Raw genomic sequence first — 23,506 nt, 5'->3', positions numbered from 1 at the left:
GAGCCGAGCGTCGAGCCCGGGAAGTGGGCTGATGCTGCGGCTCTACCTGAGCGGCCGGGTATACTGGAGGGGCGGCGGCTGGAGCCGTGTACGCAAGTGTGTACGGCGCGTAACCGACCGGTGGTGTGTAATATACCGGCTGGCCTGGCCAATACCCGTATGGTTGGGGTGGGACCGGGTATGGATACTGACCGGGATAGACCATCTGAGGCATCGGTTGCTGATATTGCTGACCAGGCTGCTGGTACCCTGGTTGGATGTACTGCACCGGCTGTTGGGCAGCCGGGTATGCATTCGATGGATGCGGTGGCGAGAGGTTGAGGTTGAGGTCGACCGTTTGACCTTGCTGTTGGGTAGCATGGTGGTCGGATGAGCTCGCCGCATCCGCCTGATCGTCAGCAAAGTTGTTGCGTGCCCACGGATACATGTTGGTACGGAGATCGGGTGCTCGTCAAGACGTTGGCTTGTTGCACGATTCCCCACGGACGGCGCCAAAATGATACTGCTAATTCTACGTAAGCAATATAAATAACACGAGACCAACTAAAGCAAGTAAAATCTTTATTGATCCCGGTAAAGGCCCTAAGTACAATCTACTTGGTTGCTCTGAGTACCGACTGAGTGCGGTCGGGATTCTCTAATAACAACCTATCGATCGTCCAAAAGTCCCCTACACTGTAGCTACTGTGGGCATTTATAGCCGCTGTGCCGGAGACAAGATCCCAGCTGCTCGGCATGTCTTCCACGTAGCCACCACGTGCCATCCTCCTGGGTGCCCTGCCTGTCGATGTAAAGAGCCGCCACGTGTCTTTAGTCAGCTCTCTCGCCGAAGGACTACCGTTCGGGGTTGACACCATCGCTTGGGCAACTCCCGGTCGGTTCCCGACCGGGTTCTTCTCAAGGAGCCCGACCTGTTACCTGCAAAGACAAGGAGAAAGAGACAAAGACTCCTCGGTCGTGGTGAAGCTATGTCGGTCGGGATATTCCCTACCAGAATTATCTCCACAAAAAGTGGTCTTGGACTTATAAAATGACATTTGAGTTTATGGAATAACATGTGCATAAAAAATATATTATATAATCATATAAAAATGTGTTCAATTAGAGTTTAAATTTACTCATACAAAATTTGAAATTTGCTTTCTAAATGTAATTATCTTAGTTATTATTCGTATTGTGAAAATTATAATATAGATGAAATACAATTAAGAATAAATCAATATAATTATGTACATAATTAGAGATTATATTAACCATACAAAATTTTAATTATAATTTTGTATTCTATAGAAATAATAAATACTTAACCAATGGAAGCTCAAAAATATTATTATATTAAATAATTTAAAATATTTTATTTTTTTATTTTTTATTTTTATTTATAATAACATAATTTTTTCCCTGTGCATCGCAGGGGTGAATTACTAGTAAGATAAAAAGCGTCATTTAAAATTTATTTTTAACTTATTGACAATTTGAGCCGATTAATTATAGGTAACCAGTTCAAGCTTCAGTGAAAGCATTATTGACTCCTTGTACTTCAATAAATTAAAAAAGTAATTATGAACAGATACTACATTGTAATATAGCCAGTAACATTAAAAAAAAAAAATTATAGGTAACCAATTTAGAAATAGTCGGCACATATAGTTACGACTTACGAGGTGGTTGGATGAGGATCTTGTATTGCTGATTCGACATTGAAGGGACAACCAACAAACTACGGCGAAATTGTAGACAATTCAAGAATTTCCACGTGGTCTGGTAGCATGGCCCACAGAATGGCCAGTTGTCAACTCCGTCGACATCTTCATCGTCATAATTACAGAAACCCAATTGCCAGACTATATCCACTGGTATAGTAAAAGGAGTAGCGGTATTGATTGATCTCTGTGGTTTTGTGGATAGAAGAAGATCAGAAGCAGATCTGTGGGAGAAGGGAAATGAGGAGGATGGATTACTTGGCTATGAAGACCGATGAAGTTTCCGGCCAGGAACTCATCAATGCCGACCTCAGAGACCTCAAGGCCGCCGCCAACAACCTCCTTAAACACGCCGCCAACCTCGGCGGTCTCGGCTTCGGCACTTCTTTTCTTAAATGGGTCGCCTCCTTTGCCGCCATGTAACTTCCTCTTTCACTTTCTCACCTGCCCATATTCAATTCTTATTCCCAAAGTTTCAATTTTTAATCTTTTTTAATCCGATCCCAATAACCTACCCATTCTTCCAGCGGTTGATTGATGTGAAATATTTCTTTTTTTTTTTTTGCTTTCTGTTAGTACTTTCTTTGAGAGATTTGTTAAAATAATGTGTATTGACTTCTCAATTGGATTTGGTCATTGTTTATAATTGTGCAAGAAACATACAATACTGTCATTTCTGGCTTTCCCTTTTTGGGTTTGATCAAATCCCTTTGAGATTGACATCACTTATCTGGATTGATTATGTCTACATTACCATTGGTGATCAGCATAATTGAAGCATGTGCTCCATCTCAACTAAAAATTTAAACTAATAGTTGGATTGCACATTAATGGTTAATATCTCAACTACAAGTTAAGTTAATAGTTGGATTGCACATTAATGGCTACATGCTCAACAAGCATAGGTTCCTAGCTTAATCAGAAATAGCTTTCTGAAATCTTTTAGAAGTTGCACTTTTACACACATTGTTAGGCAACATCAAGAGTTTAAGGTAGAACAACATGAATAAATTCATAAACTAGGATGGGGTAAAAATGATTCTATGAAATCAATTGTTGTTTCTAACTTTCAAAGTTTCCTAGTGAGATTCTATACTTATATCTGTTCACATATTGGCTGCAGTTATTTGCTCATATTGGACCGAACAAACTGGAGAACAAACATGCTGACCGCGCTTCTAATCCCTTACATCTTCTTAAGTTTTCCTGATGTGTTATTTAACCTTTTAAGGTGAACATCTCAATTTGTCCCGTGCTTAATCCTCGTATTTTGTTACCAGAACAAGATTATAAATCAACCAGTTTATTCTACAATTCAGGGGAGAAGTTGGGAAATGGATTGCTCTCGTAGCAGTCGTGATAAGACTGTTCTTCCCACGACATTTCCCAGGTAAGTGAATCTGCAATGGTGAACTGTATAACTGTATTTGCTGCACCATTGTTGTGGTAATTGGTAATCAACTGTTTCTTGGATCATGCAGACTGGTTGGAAATGCCTGGCTCGCTAATCCTACTTCTCGTGGTTTCTCCCAACTTCTTCGCTTACACCATAAGAGAGAGCTGGGTTGGGACAGCGATATGTCTCGTGATCGGCTGTTATCTGCTCCAAGAACACATCCGGGCGTCTGGTGGATTCCGCAATTCCTTCACTCAAAGCCATGGTATATCGAACACAGTAGGCATTATCCTCTTGTTGGTGTACCCAATCTGGTCTCTGGTTCTTCATTTTGTTCACTGAATTAGTGGTCATCTCAGAGTTTGGACAATGGTTTGCCATTAGCTCTTTCTGGATTCCAGAATTGTGTTTTTCTGGGTTGTGTTGAAAGCAAAACTTGGATTGTGTACAATATTCATCATGGACTTTGTCTGATGATTTGTTAAGTTGGTGAGTTTGTCTTAGTACTAGGTTGTCTGTCATATTGAATCTACTGGAATCTGGAATGGTTTGCTTGGTTATATATTATTCATTGTGCCATCTTCCATGTAGAATCTTTATCAAGAAAGGGATTTAGATTCCAAAGGAACTCAACATACCATTCACTTGTTCCAACATACCTAACCCTCGCTCAATGTTCTAATCTAAGTAAAACTTAAACCAACACGAACCGTCAAAACGGGCTTAGCCCGCCTTGCCCTGCCCCGCAAAAAGGATGGGGTGGGCTTGGATATTTTGAGCCCATATTTTGGTGGGCTTTTTAGTCCGTCCCTGTTATATGACGGGCTTTTATGGGCCTTATCCCGCTAGCCCGTTTCGACAGCCTTACACAGAAAAGTTAGTTCCTTAAAACATATACAACCTGCCCGGCTCGTCCTGCCCGACAAAAAGAACGTGGTAGGGCTTTGATATTTTAAGGCCCATATTTTAGTAGGTTTTTAGTTCGTCCCTGCTATATGACGGACTTTTGTGGGTCCTATTTCGCCAACCCGTTTTGACAGCCCTACATAAAAAACCTAGTTCCTTAAAACATATACACCTTCCTTAGATGAGCCACACATAAATAGTCATACATACACCTTCCTTAGGCGAGCCCACAAGTGAAAAATTGGGCTTCTCTGTTAAGCCCAAACCAACGAAAACCCAAGGTGTATTTGCAGAAATTGCGGCCATGGTAAAACCCTAAAACGGAGAAAGCGATTACTGACGGCTATAAGTAGTGGGGAGCCGTTTAGTTCCTCCTTCTGCAACTCCCCTCATTGCTTAACACTATTAGCTGCAGGTACTCAATGACCCATCAATTTTCTATTATTATTGTTATTATTAGTAATCATTATTTCCTCTTTATCATCTCTTCAGTTAAATATTTTTCTTGGATTTCAATGACCCAATCAAATCATTGGGTGGTGAATCTGGGAAGAACAACAACCACCCCTTCGCCGCCCCCAAAAGACCCCATTTTCTTTACTGATTTATACCCTTTTTTTATTCACTTTTTCCCCTCAATTTCTTGAAGTTTTAACAATATTTATAGCATCAGAATAATGGTGGCAATGATGAGAAATATTCTCTACATTGATTGAGAAGCCTCTTATGTTTGAGGGGTAACTCTGATTGTTTTCAAGCACTTTTGAGCCACTTATAATGTTAATCGTACGTTTTTGTCTTCTGGTCGTGGGAATAGAACACTCTCTGTCAGATAGATTATTCCAATGAAATTGAGATGATTATGCATATTTCTAAAGCTATTAAACATTGAAGTTATGATCTTTTTGATAAATTTTGTTTTTTGATTTTTTTTAGATTGTTATTCGGAGATTCCCAGACTAAAAGATTGTGCTTTTATTTTTGAAAATTAATGATTTTGGATTTAGTTAGTTCTCAAAGAAAATGGCTATCATTTTAAAAAGAATGCAGGAAAATTCTGTAACAATGGAGTACTACCTTATACGGAGTATTTTTAAACTTGAAGAAGAGAAGTTAATAAATTATTTTTGATCATATTGATTAAATTTTAACCTAAATAATTGTTATTGATGGACTTGTGATGATGCTCAGGGGTCGGAGGAGAATTGGTTACCTAGTTTGTGTTGTTATGAGTTGATAAACTTTGATTTTCATTTGGATTTATAGAAAAATTTTATACCCTGATTGGCAAAGGAGTTTTAACTTAAATTGGCAATGAATTAGATCTTAGGTGGCAAAAGTTTCGTAAGGAGTTTTTTTTTTTTTGAAGAAGAAGAAGAAGTAGAAGAAGAAGAAGAAAAGAAAACTTTCATTAATGAATTTCAAGATAAAGAGAGTTTAAGATGAAAGAAGGGGGAAGATCAGTCCACACAGTAGGGAGATCAATAGTTATGTTGTGCAACCGAATGCACCAGGGTGTATACGATGCAAAACGACGTCGTTTTGACTAAAAACGCGCGTTTTACTTAGGAAAAAAAAATTCATATTCGATTCTCGGCAATAGCATTATTGTGGATATATAGTTATGAATTTCTGGATATATTTAGTTTATTCATTGTGGATATTTAGTTTATTCATTGTAGATATTTACTTCATTCATTCACTGTGGATATATAGTTATGAATTTATGGATATTTAGTTCATTAATTGTGGATATTGAGTGAACCAATCTAGATTGACTAATAGGACCAAAAGTGTTCATAAAAATAATAATTTGGATGTTAAATGACATAAATGATAGACTGGTACTAAATTTAAAATTGTCACCAAAGATAAAGGACCTTCGCTGGATTTAACTCTTAAACTAAATGCTTGACTTCACTTAAATATACTAAAAATACATTTTCTTAAGGTACATTATTTGAGTACTAAAAGTTCATTATTTGGTACCATTTTTTGAAGAAAGGAACTCAACTAATGACTTATCTGATCTCAAATTTTTCTAATGTTTTTATTAAACAAAGAGGCTCTTCTTATATAGTAAACCTTGTAGAAAACTTACAAGATTTTTACAACTCTTAAGAGATAATTACTACATGAAAAGTCTTTAAACTAAGTACAATAAGATAAAGGAATAAGGTTCAAATTGGCCACTGAACGTAACCTGAAAATGCAATTAGGCCACTGAACGAAAAAAAAAGTGCAATTAGGCCATTGAACACTTAAAAATGTGCAATTAGGCCACTGAACTCGCAATTAGGCCACTGAACGAAAAAAAAAGTGCAATTAGGCCATTGAACACTTAAAAAATGTGCAATTAGGCCACTGAACTCTCCAAACGTATGCAATTTTACCGGATAGCAGGTTACCATCAATTTTAGCAGGTTACCTGCTTACGTGGCAGCTTAGTTGGCAAATTTTTAATAATTTTTAAATAATTTTTAATAATTAATTTTATAAAAAATTGGAAAAAATTAAATAAAAAATAAAATAAAGTCGTTTTTATTTTTTTAAAATTTTTTTTAATAAAAATTTATTATTAAAATTTATTAAAAATTAATTAAAATTTATTAAAAATGCCAACTCTAAAATTGAGGGTAACCTGCTATCAGGTGAAATTACACATTTTTGAAGTGTTCAGTGGCCTAATTGCACTTTTTTTTCGTTCAGTGACCTAATTGCACTTTCAGGTTACGTTCAGTGGCCAATTTGAACCTTATTCCTAAGATAAATATTACATGAAAAGTCTTCAAAATTAAGTATAATAAGATAACTATTACATAAAAAGTTTTCAATCTAAGTACACACTAGTGTGAAGTGAACCAGTCGCCTATTAAGACAACATCAATATGGTGAAGATGTAGATTGGTTTCATTCCAACCGTGTGGTAGCGGGCGGGAGGCATGAGATAGGCTAGTTTGTAGCTAACTTTCTCAAATTGAGCTAAAATCTGATGAAATTTACTTTGAACACTAGTTGGTGAATGAACAAACTTTAGTTAGTGACGAGTTAAATGACCACACGAATGATTACAAACTTAATAGAGATTAAGTATTACAAAAATATATATATATATATATATATATATATATATATATATATATATATATATATTGTAGTGGCTTTTTCAAATGAGAGGTCATGGGTTTGAGCTCCAGTGGCATAAAATAACTTTAGTAGGTTGAAAAAGTATCTATGAACAAATACTACAATGTAACAGAGCAATAGTATTACAAACAAAAAAAATAAATAAATAAGAACATTTTGCTTGATCTTTAAAAACTTAAGCTTTTGCGCCCCTAATATACCATAAAGATATATGATTCTCAGTTCTATCGATCAAATTCTAATTTCCTACACACAATTCATTATAATTGATAAATATTCGTCAATGTCATATACATTACTACCCACCAGAATAAGAAAATCATATATATATACAATGTTCAAAAATCATGTCTTTCTGTTGTTTTCCTTGTGGTTGTGGATGAATTCCCTGGTCAGATTTGAGTAGGGAGTATCTTTATCCTTAACCTTAAGTTTGCCACGTGGCAACATGCCAAGCCAAGAGGGCATCAGCCAGACCAACCAACGAAAGAACACCTTATCCCCATATCTTATCCTACTAACATCAAAGCCACCAATTTCCCTGCACAACCCACTCCCACTTCCTACTTTCTAATAAGAAGAAAGAAAAACACATACTTGGGAAACACTGATCAACCACAAAAAACAATGGCAGCCTCACTACAAGCTGCTGCAACTCTCATGCAACCAGCCAAGGTTGGTGTTCAAGGAAGAAGCACTAACCAGTTGAGGTCTGCTCTGAGTGTCAGCAAAGCCTTCGGCGTCGAACCGGGCACTGCCAGGCTCACTTGCTCCCTGCAGGCTGATCTCAAGGACTTGGCTCAGAGGTGCTCTGATGCTGCCAAAGTTGCTGGCTTTGCTCTTGCCACTTCTGCCCTTGTTGTTTCAGTATGTTCTAACTTCCACCTTTACTCTTTAACTTCTTGAATCTTGATAACCTGTATAGAATAAGTACTGGAATGTTATTTTCATGTAGAGTTACTGTAATATAGTATATAGCTATGGATCTATGCCAATGATTGTTTGATCAGTTTGAATAATGCACAGAGTAATTCTATATCTCATTGTCTGAATTAGAAAACAGGCAAACAGCATACCTTCCAAGAATAGTATGATTACAGTCAAACTGTTGCTGAAACCTCTAGACCTTGGTCTATTTTTGATTATGCTAATCACATCCAATTGTTATTCTGGAATTGATTAATGTTGTCCTTTCTATATGGGTACTACCATTCTTTTATCTTGATTCCCCTTGTTTAGTATGAATTTGGGTGACTTATTGGATATACAGGGAGCAAATGCTGAAGGAGTTCCAAAACGGCTAACATTCGATGAGATCCAGAGCAAGACTTACTTGGAAGTGAAGGGATCTGGAACTGCTAACCAGTGCCCGACCATTGAAGGGGGTGTTGACAGCTTTGCGTTCAAGCCAGGCAAATACAATGCAAAGAAGTTCTGCTTAGAGCCAACATCATTCACTGTGAAGGCTGAGAGTGTGAGCAAGAATGCCCCGCCAGAATTCCAAAACACTAAGCTGATGACCCGTTTGACATACACCCTGGATGAGATTGAGGGACCCTTTGAAGTCTCGCCTGATGGCACAGTTAAGTTTGAGGAGAAGGATGGGATCGACTATGCTGCTGTAACAGTTCAACTTCCTGGTGGTGAGCGTGTGCCCTTTCTCTTTACCGTCAAGCAGCTTGTTGCCACTGGAAAGCCATCCAGCTTTAGTGGAGAGTTTCTAGTGCCATCATACAGGGGTTCATCTTTCCTTGACCCAAAGGGAAGAGGTGGATCTACTGGTTATGACAATGCAGTTGCATTGCCTGCTGGTGGGAGAGGAGATGAAGAGGAACTCGAGAAGGAGAATGTCAAAAATGCTTCATCTTCAACAGGAAAGATTACCTTGAGTGTTACCCAGAGCAAGCCAGAGACCGGAGAGGTGATTGGAGTGTTCGAGAGCATTCAGCCATCTGATACTGATTTGGGGGCAAAGGCTCCCAAGGAAGTGAAAATCCAAGGGATCTGGTATGCCCAACTTGAGTCATAAATATTTTAAATATCGATGTATCAATTTCTTGGCTTGAGGTTTCTTGTATCAAATTTTCTGTGATCCATTAGAGAAGACTTGAAATGATTCCCTTGCCTGTATACCAAGTATTGCAGTTACTCAGCCCTAGAATATAACAGAAAGATGCAAATATTCTAAATCATGAGGTGTTGCTGATAATGAACACTTTGATCTGGAAAACAAAATGAGGGAGTTGAAAGCAACCATAAAGTGAAACTCAACTTTTTTATTAACATGGATTATGGAAGAGGGTAAAAGAGAATAGGCTTACAAAATTCATTTCAAAGGAAATAATTTAGCCTATAAATCCTATAATTTGTTTAGATTTTGTATTGAATCAAAACAAAAGCTAAAAAGTTGTTAATCAAGCATGTGTGATGGAGAGAACCCACAAGAAACTTTTACTTCCAAATTGAAATAACACTAATATAACTTTGATAAAATTATTCTTTTGCATTATGGTTTTTCAATAGCTTCCCATATAAATCAGGTTACTATCCAGACAGTCCTAAGAGGTGCTCTAAATAATGCATGTGAACCAAGTGGTGATGAAGAATGAGGAAGGAAGAAATAACTGTAATTTAAAGGAATTTTTCTTTATGATTTTCACCTGAACAAAATGAAAGAGAATATACCTCAAAAGGTTGCATAACACTGGGTAGCCGTATCGCTTCACCAGAAATCCTTGCAGGAACACGAGCCATCCTTAAAGTGATGAAACCGTAAGGAATCTCGCACAATGATTCGCACCCCAACAGTTTTTGCTATAAATTTGATAACATTATGGCAGTCCCCACATATTCTCAAGTTCTTAAAGACAGTAAGAGTTGATGCACCATTCAAATTGAGTATCCCAAAGGCAACAGCAAGCTTCTCACTGTGATTGCACAGACTGTATTCCTTCTCCTCTGTATCAAGATCTTGAAGTACAAAATCAGTATTTGGTAACTGCCCTGCCACTCTCATCTCCTCGCAAATTTCATCCAAAAATTTGTAAATTTCATCAATCTGGACATTGCTTTTATCACCAGCAACGAACGAGTAAGTCTTATTTTTCACTCGAAGCCAACTACACCCTGGCAATTTTGTAATTCCTCTAGCTCTCATCATATCCCTGGTTTTTGATGCTTCTTCCCGTAGCTTGGAAGCTTCAAAGATGTTTGATAACATAACATAGTTTCCAGGGTTTTGCGGTTCAACCTCAAACAGTTGATTTGCAGCAATTCGCCCCAAATCAACATTATTATATACCTTGCATGCAGCAAGTAATGCTCCCCATGCACTTGCACTTGGTTCTATAGGCATCTCTTGGATGAAGCGATATGCCTCTTCCAGACAACCTGCACGGCTTAGAACATCAACCACACATGAATAGTGTTCTGCTTCAGGTTCAACTCCATGATCCTTGGTCATTGAATGAAAGATCATCAAACCTTCATCAACTAACTGTGAGTGGCTACAACCAGATAGTACAGCTGTAAAAGTCATGGCGTTTGGCTGTAGCCCAGAGCTTAGCATTTCATTGAAAAGAAACAAGGCTTCCTCTCCATTTCCATGCATTGAATTTGCAAAAATCATTGTGTTCCAAGCAACAGTGTCCTTAGTTGGTATCAAGTTGAAAACTCTGCTTGACAGTTCCAAAGCGCCACATTTTGCATACAAGAATAGCAGAGCAGTGGCAACAGTGATGTCCATTGAAAACCCATGTCGAAACACAAAACCATGAATCTCCTTTCCTGCTCTCAGGCTTTCTAGATGTGTACAAACAGGCAAGACGCTGTTAATTGTGATTAAATTGGGTTTGGTCCCAGAGTGCTGCATCTCAGCAAGTAATGCAAGCGCTTGTTCTGTTCGGCCACTTTGTGCACACCCACAAATAACAGCATTCCAGGAATCATGATTCAGCTTCACAAGTTCATTTCTCATACGACCAAACATACCAAGAGCCTTCTCACATTCCCCATGTGAGAAGTAAGCTGACAGGACTACATTCCATAGCACAACATCACGCCTGGGGCTGGGCATGTTGAGGAATACCAATTCTGCTTTCTTGATGCTTGAACAACTAGCATACATGTCAACAAGTGCACTGCTTACAAACACATTATCTTCCATTCCTTTCCTGATAACATGTCCATGAATCTCTCTGCCCAGACGCAAATACTTCAAATCCGAACAGGCGGGAAGAACAGATGACAATGTCACTGAGTTTGGCCTTACCCCACCCAACACCATCCCAGAAAAAACCTGGATAGCCTCTCTGGGAAGCCTACATTTCACATAGCAAGAACACATAGAAGTCCAAGAAATGACATCCTTCACCCTTAAATCGTCAAAAACCTTTCTTGCGCCTTCAGAGTATTTGCACTTCCCGAACATATCAATCAACGCATTCCCAACCACCAGCTCAGACTGAAACCCCAACCTAATAACATCTTCACGAATCTCTTTTGCCTTTCTTAGGTCCCTTGCGGAAGCACAAGCCTTGGCAACAGACAATACCGCCAACTGATCAGGATCGACATTCCGGCTTCGAAGTTCATCGTAGACTCCTATTGCTTCTCTCGGACGACCCCATTTCGTGTAAGCAGAAATCAGTACCGTCCACGACCGCAAATCTGGGTCAGGAATATTATCAAGCAGCTGCCGGGCACGCCACAAATCCCCATAATTTACACACGCGTTAAAGAACTTGAGGTTTGTAGATAGCTTCGCGTGCATGGAGAAGCTTCACAACGATGTTAAATAATTCTTGATTCGCGTTTGGTTGCTCAGCGTGCTAAAACTTCCCAAAAGAACGAAAAAAGATCATTTGGTTTATAGCTTCTCTCCAAGTATAGCATGCTTTCTCAAATCTATTGTAGACCCCACTATATCTCAATTTTCAATAGTATACTTCAATTCTTATCAATAAAATGCTAAACTTTAAAAAAATTGTTCAAAATAAATTTTTCAATTAATTTTTTGACAAAAAAAATTATATCACACAGCTATTAGTTAATAATTAATTTATTAAATATTTTTTTTTTACAATCAGTTAATATTATCAATTAGTTATATCGCTAATTAACTAAATCAACTAACAACTAACAATCATTTACTGAACAGAATCAAAAATATCTTTTTAGTATAATTTATTTTTAATAGTATGAAGTGATATTTTTGAATAGAAAATTATAAATTTGGGAGAAGAAAATTATAAACTTGAATTCTAATTAGAACTTTATGTTTCACTAAATTAAAAAAAGAGATATTACTTTGTAAGTAATAAAAGAAAATAATAATAATAACATAGGAAGAAGTGTTGACGCCATTTCATTTCTCTCTTACCGGTTCTTTACTTTCCGACAATTTAATGTCCTTCCTAGTTAAAAACAGCACGACGTTCTTTTAATGTTACCAGTGTTCTACCATATGGAGTTCTGGGTATGTAGCATTAGATTACAATCCGTTACAGCAGTCTCAATAAATTCCCAATTTTTCCATTATTCCTGAGGATGGGCTTCGCGGCACGGCCCTTCAAGCCGACTATTCAATCGCAACGGCGAACGCTTGGAATCCAGATCATCTTCATCGCCAGAGAAGAGAAAACCAGGCGGCGGCGGCGGTGTGGCATGCAGCAGCCATGGATGAGGTGCCGGGAGCTTTTGGAACTAGTGCTAGTTTAGCTTTGAGATTGGGGCAGACTGTCTTCTCCGTTGCGTCTCTGATTTTCATGTGCTTGGATGTTGAGTTCTACAGTTATACTGCCTTCTGGTATTTTATTTTATTTTTTTCTGATTTATCAGCTAATTCTTGATTGGGTTTCCTTCCTTTTCCCTGTTCTTGATTTGCTTGTTGAATTTCTTGTTTGATCAGCTTCTTTTGTTCCATCATGTTTTTGGGTTTTCAGGTTTCTGCCTTGCAAACATACATATGTAGATTATAGGATCACAATCATAAACTGTTGATGATTATACTAAATGTTTTATAGACCAATAAACTTGAAAGTTTTGTGCTTTTCCTGGGTGACTAGGGAAATCGCAATCATTATCGAGGGTGTGCACTAAGTATATCCCGTATCCTAGGCAGCAAAGGACCACAATGAGTTAAACCAGCCTAAATTGTTCATATCGGCTCAGACCAAAAAGGGGAGCCTAAGTTGTAATCTTATGGTTAACAAGTTAGGTGACCAACTTGAGCTTAGTCTTTATCATTTGTGAGACGATGGAATCAAGAAAGTGTTAATATTTTAATATATTATAGTGTTGCACCAAGCAAAACAATGACTCTTTGTAAAGGGAGCTGTGTTTTCAGTTTACAAATGGCATCAATGCTGGTGTTTAGTGGAAAGTGGATAGAAGAAAGTAACAACCTTAAAGGCTTAAAGCAGTTGACAGAGGTTATAGATAGGAAGATCATAGTTCATGGTTGGAAAAAGTTTATTAAAAGAAAAAGGAAAGACTGAAATCTTGAATTTCCAACAATTAAGACTTTTGCAAGTTGTTCCATCTGTGTTTTCTTGTTAACAGTTAACTAGTTTTATGTTTAGTCTTTTCTTGATTGCATAATCGCGTTGTTATATGGCTGAATTTGGGGAATAGATTTGATATAAGAAGTTTATATAGTGTGGTATTGTAATGATTGCAGCTTTTTGGTGACAATCATGGGTTTACTGATACCATGGAGCCTCTCGTTAGCAATTGCAGACGTTATCTGCATATTCTTCAGGCGTCCACCTCTTCAACCGGGACTGATATCCATCCTCGTATTTGGAGACTGGGTAAGCAACTAAGCACCTCGATCGTTCAGCTTATTTGTAAACGAACACTGATGAGAAAACTTAAGAACATATTGCATTTGGTATAACAGGTGCTCTCGTTTATGTCTCTCGCTGCATCCTGCTCGGCTGCAAGCGTGGCAGACTTCCTGCTCACTTCCGGGGCCTCGCCCTGCAGCGAGTTCTTGTGCAACCGATACCAACTGTCTGCTGCCATGGCCGTCTTGTGTTGGTTTCTTGAATTCAGCTCGTCTCTCTTCAACCTGTGGCTTCTTCCATCTCTGTAAATACTTTAATTTCGGAAACATCTTGCTCAGGGCATCTCATCCGGAAACCAAATGTAATTGCTTATAGAATTTGTTCCCCAGAACATGATGTCACTGCAGCAGAGTTTCAAAGCAGATCAATTTAACCTTTTTTTTTTTTTTTTTTCGAAAAAAAACCCGAGAAAACTACATGAATCTAGGCAAAGGAACCTTCCTTGGGGGGTATCAATGATGAAGAAAAAGAAGTGCAAATGAAGAGATTAATGATCAAGTTGGTGGACAACTTTGTTCTATTATGGAACAACCGGATAAAGGTATTATAATTTATAAGACACAGCAGATGACATTAGTCCCACCACCTTAATGGATAACCTATGAAGCAATGAACATATTACTGTTATAGAATGATGACCATGTTCATTCCCAACAACTCTTGGGGTTTAATATCTCCAGCTACAAAAAAAATGAAGGCAATATATACCATTCTTCTCCGACCATGTAACGATAGACGGGAAACCTGACCACAAAGAGATAAACTCACTTAAGTTGTTTATATTTGACCAGCGCAAACCAAGGCCACCTTACTGAGAGTCGAACTTGTAACCCCTGCAACAATCATTAACTTTACATGCCATCTAATTATTGTGGTTTAATTATTTGGGGGTGCTTATTAATTTAAACTAGGGTTTGACTTGATGAGGATAAGACAATAGACATGCCTAACTCATATATACCATTCAAGATCGAATCATCTTGCAAGTTGCAACCCAATTGGCTGCACGTGCATGCATCGCTAGCTCTACTATCACTTGAAGTTCTTCAAATAAATTAACTGGAAATTCTGCATTCTTTTAAATAATAAATTTAAATTTGTCGCCCCAACTAAAAGATTAAACTGATAGTTGAATTGTATATTTATGTTTTTATATATGATGTTGGATCAGCACACCTCTTCAAGTGTGTTTGATGAACTTGAAACAACATATTGACCGCCATCTCAACTAAAAAGCCTAAGCTTATAGTTGGATGGATTGCACATTAATGATTATATGCTCAACAGGGAACTGACCTAATTGAATTATTATCTTTATTTCTTTGTTAGATCTTTGTCTCTTCATTGAAGATTTTGCATCAATTATCAAATCAAATAATTAAGACTACTTCCATTTTTAGGTATGTGCTTAGGTAATGAAGGGGGCAATAATATATCTGAAATTGGATTTAAAATGTTATAAAAATGAAAGAAATAGAAGGACATAGAAATGCAGAAAGGGTGTTTTGTGGGGGGATTCAATGGAATCCCAACAAACACAGATCGGTGTACGTAAGTTGATGTCGGGTTGTTGGGTATAACCCACCCTCTTCGCTAACCGCACCGTCGTTCATCCTTCCTGGCCACCATGCCACGTCATCTCTAACCTCTCTCCCCTGTTACTCGTATCTTTGAAAATATTTATTGTTCTTCACACTCGTGTGTTCGTCTTTAATCAAGTACAATATGAGTTATATTGTAATTCCCATAATTTTTTAGAATCTACACATATTATGTGTGATGATTCCACAAATTATTGATACGCATTTAACTAAACAAATTTTCGGGGGGCAATAATATAATTCCTTGATACTCAATGACAAATATAAGATAGGTAATAGCGTAATCTCTTTAAATTAACTCAGATCTTTTGACATAGGCTCTGTTTGGCAAACCCAGCTGAAAAGCTATAAGCTAGGAGCTGATAGCTGAAAAGGAGCTGAATGCTGAAAAGCTATAAGCTCGGAGCTGAAAATTGAAAAGCTGTTAAACTAGCTGTTATGATTGAAAGTGTTTGGTAAAATTAGATTTTTGATAAGCTGATAAATGTAAAAAGACTAAAAAGGACATCTTCATAAAATTTAAATTAGTTTGTTTACCTATTAAAATTTAACATTTCATCTTCCAAAAAAAGTAAACACTTTTTAAAATAAAATTATTAGCATGATTATGATCCAGCATCCCATAATGAAGTATCAATATTGTTGAGATTGAAGCCATATTGCTAATTTAAAAATAACATTAATAATAATAATAATAATAATAATAATAATAATAATAATAATAATAAGAAGAAGAAGCTAAAGTTTCAACATAATTGTTTAGCAGGAAACAAGACTAAGGAAGGGATTGACGTGAAAGTTGGGATAGGGGAAGAGAAAGAGTTTTAATTCATAAGGTTCAAATATGTCATTACTTTAAAATAATAAGGGTAAAGATGGAAAAAAAGTTAGGAAGCTAGTAGCTTATTTTGAAACGCTACCTAAAGTAGCGTTCCAAAATAAGCTCTTGTTTTAAGCTAGGAGCTTATTTTGAGAACATTACCAAACAGAACTTATAGCTTATTAGTAGCTTAAAATAAGCTATAAGCTCCTAGCTTAGCATTGCCAAACAGGGCCATATTCCGTTCTTCCCTAGAATGAAGCAATGCATTTCCACAACTTTCGAGTTACAATGTCCTAGGCCGATCGACCACTTGGGTTGAGTTCAGAGTCCAATCATATAGGTTGAGTCTGCGTACTTAACCCACCAGATACATTTTGAGATGAATTTAAATTAGTTTTATAGTGATGAGAATATCGAATAGAATAAGGAATAAAATTACATTTGGTGTGTACAGTATCACTGATGAGTAGATGATGGAATCTTCACACTTATCAAAGATAGAATCTTCTGGTGCATACATCACAATCTGGCACAGGGTCTTGGTGTCTTTATAGTCACCTTGCCCTGCAAATTAAATGCCATCCTCTCTTCTCTAGGCCCGCAACATTTTTCCCATTCCAACTTATATTATATATTTTTAATTCCTTAACAATAAAAACATTTATAAATGGTGAAAGTGGTCTTAAAACTAATAGCAAATTAAAAATAACAACTTTGTGTTGGGATTATTGCCCTTGAGTTCTACCCATTGACCCTAAAAAGCTTAGATGATTTAAGGTATACGACTCTGTGTGTATCATTAAATGAGCTCCTTTTACTTACTGGGCACAATAAGTCCCCTCAGATTATTCCCACACTGTGACTGGTGAAACTCGATTCCTAAATATTCTTTCTAATTTTTCACCTTTATAATCACTTGAGCTATTCATGCGGACACGTAATTAGTGTCCTTTCTCGTATTGGTATTGCCGAACCCCACTTGTGCGTGTTTAATCAATTCTGAATTTCACTTCAAAATCCCATCCAATCCCACACCCACCCCTCCCAATAAAAGCTACCCTTTATCCCCCACCATCTTATCACGTGAAATCCCTTTCCTATTCCGCCCTTCCCTTCTGACCGTTTTCCTCCATTCCCCACTTTGAAATATCAACCGCAACTTAACGCCGTCAAGAATTTCGCCCTCCCACCCCTGATTCTCGTGATCGTGCACTCAATTTTCTGTGATATTTTTAGGGATATCCAAAATCTTGAAATGATCCCAAATCACATATATTAGTGTGTAAACACCATTTTAAGGAAAACAAAAAGACAAAAATACACTTTACCCAAGATGAAATTCCTTGCCCTAAAGACCCACACTTTAGAATCGTAGAAGAAGACTTGATTCTAAGTCAGTGCTCACAGTCTATCATTTATATATCAATTGAGCTGGCTATGCCCTAAGGGCCCACACTTTAGAATCGTGCCTACAATGAGTCATTCACACAATGTGATTGCCAGACTCGTAACAGTCTATCATTCATGAATCAATTGAGCTGACTATGCAGGAAAAACGAGAATACACTCGATTGCGGAGCTCGCTGGTGAGTGGGGTAACGGCGTTAGAGTTTTCCATGAAGGTGCCAGGGGCAAAATGGCAATTTCAGCGCAAAACGTGGGTCATTGTCGAAATGACTATCGTTGTACAAGCTGTCACCCATGAATTTACAGGTTGGCAAACTGGGCCTGTAATGACTGATCCCTGCCAGAACGAAACTCAATGAAAATATAAAAGAATACTGGGAAGCATTCATTTCTTCAATTCGCTACATGACAACTTTGACGTGGCTACGCTACTATTCACGCCATACCACCAATATTTAACGCCCCCATTAGCCCTCGTTCCCACCATCTCGCTTCAACAATCCATCCATCTGATCGAACGGAGTTCTGAAAATCGCCGGCCGGCATGGGTATATGCACTTCCTGCGAGTCGACGTCGGTGGCGACGGCGAAGTTGATACTAACGGATGGGAGGTTGGAGGAGTTTTCGTACCCGGTGAAGGCCTCCCACGTTTTACAGAAGGACCCGACCATCTTTATATGTAACTCCGACGAAATGGACTTCGGCGACGTTGTCTCCGCGGTAAGCGGCGACGAGGAGCTCCAACCGGGACAGCTCTACTTCGCGCTGCCGTTGAGCCGCTTGAAGCGCCGCCTCCAGGCCGAGGAAATGGCCGCATTGGCCGTCAAAGCCAGCTCCGCGTTGACCAAGAGCGGCGGCGGAGCGTGCGACAAGAAATGCGGGTGTCGCCGGAAAACCCTCGATTTTCCCGTCGAGAAGGGGTCCAAGGCAGCGGCGGCCGGGGATGGGTCTGTAGTTAGACAGTCGTCGAACGCCGGAAGAAGTAGTAACGGAGATGGCACCGGGCGGCGGAGATCGGGGAAATTCGCGGCGAAGTTGAGCGCGATACCGGAATAGACGTAACCATCTTGACAGTGATCCATTATTTCATTTTTGTAAATAATTAGTGTACGAGGTAGCGTAACAAATCATTTGAGGTTAATATAATTTGTTGGCCGGACACCATTTGGTCGATAGTTTAAACCCGACGTTTACGTTTATTGCCATTCTTGATTTGCTTAAAGCCCCAGAAACAACGTACCTTCCCATCAAACTATATTTTATTCGGTAAATAACAACCTCATCATAGCGGCCATGAATATATATTTCTAAACTAAGGTCCCTGCGAGAAATTATAGAATTTTTAATTAAAATCAAATTTATAATTTTATAATTATTAGAATTAACAGTTTAACCAACTTAATTGAGTTTTTATCATGCATATATTCATGCACTGATGTCACGATCATGGCAGACCAGAGGTCACCGGCAAGCCAGCTAAGCCGAATCCGATGCTTCGCATGTTCCAACCAAAAGCCTCGACATTGAGAAAACCGAGGTCGAGTACCCATGTTCCTGTTCTCTGCCAAAACATATACGCGCACGTTTTGGATTTTTCCCATTTAACATTTGCATGCATGTATATATATATATATATATATATATATATATATATATATATATATATATGTATGTATATCATGGACATGCAATCATTTATGCTTAGAACCTAAAGATTATAGATTCGATCCTTACTTTGGACATAGAGATAGCTGTTGGAGGTGATTAATTAGTATGTCTGACTGTGAAAATTTTATGATATACTGAAAAAAACAAATGAAATGCTTAGAACTGTGGACGATGTTGATCTAATCCGACCAATACAGGATGATGTACTGCGTGTATGTATATGTGACCAATATTTTGGTGCAGATAATGTGGTCTCAATTAAGGTCAATCAATTTATTACACGGTTCAATAGTGCAAGCTAAGTTGGATTATTAATTAGCTAGTTGGCAGCTACATATATATAGTTATTGTCATTTAAACTAGCTCCCATCAATACTTCAATTCTGAACAAATCACATCTACATAAATTGATGTGCTAATTTAATTTATGGGTGTTAGCATTCTAATTGTCAACATCATTTTCATTTTCATTCTAGAATATATAAAAACAATAAATATGATATATACTTCTTTGTTTAAATTTAATTAGTTTTGATGGTATATTGGGCAGTTTTAATTTATTGGCTCAAAAATCTAAGTGTTGTGTGCTGGCAGGCCTTTTATGGTTATGGAAGTCGAGAATCCGATCGAGTCAGTGTCAATAAAATATGTTAGATTTGTCGTCTTTTAACCAACCATATATCATATCAACAGCTATCACATAGCATGATTGAATTGAGCACCCAGTCGCTAGCTAGGCACCACGTCGACACTTTCAACGACTCTTCAACATGTTTTGTGCCTCTCCAATATAAATATATAAGACACTCTACCAGCTTGATTGTTAAGATAGCCGGCCAATTGCAATTCACCTACACAATACAAACTAATTAAAAAGAGAGCATCCTAAACTCAATTGTAATGAACTATAGTCTATTGTACTCAAATTATTAACTACTTTCAATATAAGTAATACATTTTCTACTTAACACAACATGCTTATCAAGTATGTCTACTATGTAGTACGTTTTTACCCGTATACTTCGACCAAATAAAGCTATTAAGTTGAGTCATAATATATCTTTTAATTTTTTATAAAAAATAATAATATTAAATATATATGAAATTGTGCACATACATTAATTTACATATATAGTGTGTAAACAGTTTTATATGAAAAAAAAAAAAAAAAAAAAAAAAAAAGAAGAAAAAACTATCTTTAATTGTAACATATACCTTAATCCTATGGGTATAGGAAAAGGTTGGTGCAAATGGACTTTATTAATGACGAAAAAGAGAAAAGAGTTGATAGAAGATGAGATGAGATGGTCCTACCACTTTACCAACTCAAAAAGTTGTAATTTGGTGAATAGTAAATATTATGAATTTATTATTAGATCCATTGGTTGGAAAACATTGACGGTGCAAAACATGCATATATGCTTTTTCGATTATAACTTTGTATGTATTCATAAAGTTATCGAGAATTTATTCAAAGTTCAACTCATTACCCCTGTGCTGGCGGTAGGCATTGACATGTGAAAATTTTTAGCAAATTAAATCATTTTGCTGCACTTACTCCCATTTCAATTATTAATTTTAGAAGTGTTAATAATTAATATGACGGGACTCAATTACGTGACCTACTCTCAAAGAGAGCTACTAAGATGTCATCTGAATACAAATGTTTAGCACCTATTATTTTTATTATTATTATTATTATTTTCGCTTGACATTTAAAAGTATACAAAAACCTTTTAAGGACATTTACAATAGTGGATTTTGAAAGATTTTTACAGGTTTTTAAACATATGTGGGGGAGAGAGAGAGGGTTAGGAGTCTTCAATTCATGCAAAGTCTTGATTTTTATCATACTTGTGGGACCCACCAAGAAAAAAAAGTAGCACCCTAATTGCGTGAAGCATAACCACATTGCCCAGACAAATGCGTTAATCTGAAGCTTATCTCTTTTTTTTTTTTTTTTTTTTTTTTTCTTTCTTAACCTCTCTTATTTTTTAATCACACATGCAAACATTTCTCAATCAATAACATTGTTATTATAAATACAAATAATAATTCATTGGAATCATGGACACTTTTTGAAATGTGATGGGATGGGAACTCGAGACGTATAGCGAAATCATATATCAACAAAAATTTGGTAGTGGTGGAGCATGCTTTTGTTCCCCATTATTATTTTTATTTTTGTAAAATATTTATAATTTTTTATTATTAAAATACGGTAATATACTAATATTAACCTAATAATTTAAAATAGTTGATAAAACTGTTGATACGGCTAGAAAAATCCAAAGTTTAACTCGTGTGATGTGTGTTCTAAGTTTATGGATTATCTCACCATATCGTTTGTGATGGTTTTTTGTTCTAGATCCACACAAATTAAACCAAAATATATGAGAATAGGAAGAATGTTAAACAAAAAACATATATAAATGAGAAGAATGCAAATAATTAATGGAGTGTTTGATTGGGTGTAATAATTAAAATATGCAATTACAACACAATTATTTAAATTTCCAAATTACATTGTTTACTTAGAGAGAATTGTAATTCCTACCATTCGTTGAATTAAAATTCATACATCCACGTATGAATTCCAATTCAACATAGCATCGAAAGGAAAAAGATATAAAAATGACATTTTTATCCTTACAAAATGGCATTTTAGTTTTTATGTCACTTTTTTTCCACATATTCAATAATTTAATTATTCTTTACCAAACAATGTAATTCGAATTTCTATTTTGTATCTACCTTATTCTTTTCCCCTGAATTATAATTTTTTTCCTTCTTAATTCTCTCTCCCAACCAAACGCGTAACAGATAAACGAGATGCTGGATAGCAATGTGCTTTTTTGGTCAAAAAGTGTCACTTAGAATAATAAATTCTACGTAAAATACAAAAGTTATTCCGCGTTAACTAAATAACAAAATTTATACTATATTATATTTTATGTATTATATAACAAAAAGTAATTAAAAAGTTGTCAATTTCAAGCTTGGCACCAATTGAAGAGACAAATGGGAATGAGATGTACATTTGGCTAACCTCTGATGACTGATGGAATTATGAATTAGAATTAATTTCACTTTTGGTCCCACGACTTTTGATGTTCTATCATTTTTGGTGCACAACTTTAAATTTTTTTAATTTTGGTGTCTAACTTTGTTATTTTTATCAATTTTGGTCCTTTCGGTCAAATTGACAGCGAAATGTTGTTGGATTTTATATTGTTAGGGGTAAAATCGTCATCCCAAGGAAACATCTTCAATATCTAAACAAAATCACCGTAAAATCATATCTATAGGTGTTTGATGATGAGAATAATGGGGAAGATGGGCAGAAACCAGACAGATCTATGGGATTTATAGTTTCGACCATTGGCAAACTCTTCTTTTCCTCTTAATATGATTTTTCTTTTGTTTAAATATTGAAGATCTTTCCATGGGATGACGATTTTGCCCCTAAAATATAAAATCTGGAAATATTTTACCGTTAATTTGGCTAGAAGGACCTAAACTGATAAAAATAACAAAGTTAGGCACCGAAATTGAAAAAATTTAAAATTGTGCACCAAAAGTGATAAGAACTCAAAAGTCGTGGGACCAAAAGTGAAATTAATTCTTATGAATTATGTGAAGTGGAATGGAATGGGTTCCCACCCGATATGGACTGAGCACCACAAATACGAAAATTGGGATAGGAGGGAATCCACGAATCTTATCCGCATTCCGGTTCAGTGTAATCCAGGAAAAGGGAATATTACCATATATGGACATATGTGTCATTTTCTCTCCTCCAGATATTATTTCGTCGTTACATTCTTCGCTGATTCACCCATCCAATTCACGTTATTTCCACCAGCTGCCCCTAGTAATTATTTTTTTAAAATTTAAAATTTTAAATTTGCGACTATATGACCATGGAGAATGCATGAAATCCCATATAACAACTTATTCAATTTCCTAATATTGCATTAGGAGAGTAAATCTTCTATATACTTTT

General features: G+C 36.7%; 5 protein-coding genes across 5 annotated transcripts; 4 read left to right on the top strand and 1 right to left on the bottom strand.

The window, feature by feature from the left end:
* Positions 1-1,819: 1,819 nt before the first annotated feature.
* LOC109180152 (cold-regulated 413 plasma membrane protein 2) lies at positions 1,820-3,732 on the top strand. The gene is made up of 4 exons (XM_019329623.1): positions 1,820-2,122; positions 2,827-2,934; positions 3,023-3,093; positions 3,185-3,732. The coding sequence occupies exons 1-4, from the start codon at positions 1,944-1,946 to the stop codon at positions 3,439-3,441; spliced, it is 615 nt and encodes a 204-aa protein (XP_019185168.1). The 5' UTR covers positions 1,820-1,943; the 3' UTR covers positions 3,442-3,732.
* Positions 3,733-7,686: 3,954 nt separating this feature from the next.
* LOC109180521 (oxygen-evolving enhancer protein 1, chloroplastic) lies at positions 7,687-9,304 on the top strand. The gene is made up of 2 exons (XM_019330147.1): positions 7,687-8,019; positions 8,423-9,304. Exons 1-2 carry the CDS (start codon positions 7,780-7,782, stop codon positions 9,179-9,181), a joined length of 999 nt encoding a protein of 332 aa, XP_019185692.1. The 5' UTR covers positions 7,687-7,779; the 3' UTR covers positions 9,182-9,304.
* Positions 9,305-9,462: 158 nt separating this feature from the next.
* On the bottom strand, positions 9,463-12,077 carry LOC109180520 (pentatricopeptide repeat-containing protein At1g20230-like). Its single transcript, XM_019330146.1, has one exon. It carries the CDS (start codon positions 11,921-11,923, stop codon positions 9,875-9,877), a length of 2,049 nt encoding a protein of 682 aa, XP_019185691.1. The 5' UTR covers positions 11,924-12,077; the 3' UTR covers positions 9,463-9,874.
* A 409-nt stretch (positions 12,078-12,486) lies between these two features.
* On the top strand, positions 12,487-14,388 carry LOC109180523 (CASP-like protein 5C3). The gene is made up of 3 exons (XM_019330148.1): positions 12,487-12,958; positions 13,832-13,964; positions 14,054-14,388. Exons 1-3 carry the CDS (start codon positions 12,828-12,830, stop codon positions 14,246-14,248), a joined length of 459 nt encoding a protein of 152 aa, XP_019185693.1. The 5' UTR covers positions 12,487-12,827; the 3' UTR covers positions 14,249-14,388.
* Positions 14,389-18,186: 3,798 nt separating this feature from the next.
* On the top strand, positions 18,187-19,031 carry LOC109180186. The gene has a single exon (XM_019329673.1). It carries the CDS (start codon positions 18,376-18,378, stop codon positions 18,886-18,888), a length of 513 nt encoding a protein of 170 aa, XP_019185218.1. The 5' UTR covers positions 18,187-18,375; the 3' UTR covers positions 18,889-19,031.
* Positions 19,032-23,506: the final 4,475 nt, after the last annotated feature.

The sequence above is a fragment of the Ipomoea nil genome, unplaced genomic scaffold (genome assembly GCF_001879475.1).
Source record: "Ipomoea nil cultivar Tokyo-kokei standard unplaced genomic scaffold, Asagao_1.1 scaffold1026, whole genome shotgun sequence".
Lineage (NCBI taxonomy): Eukaryota > Viridiplantae > Streptophyta > Magnoliopsida > Solanales > Convolvulaceae > Ipomoea > Ipomoea nil.
This window is presented reverse-complemented; position numbering and strand designations above follow the sequence as displayed.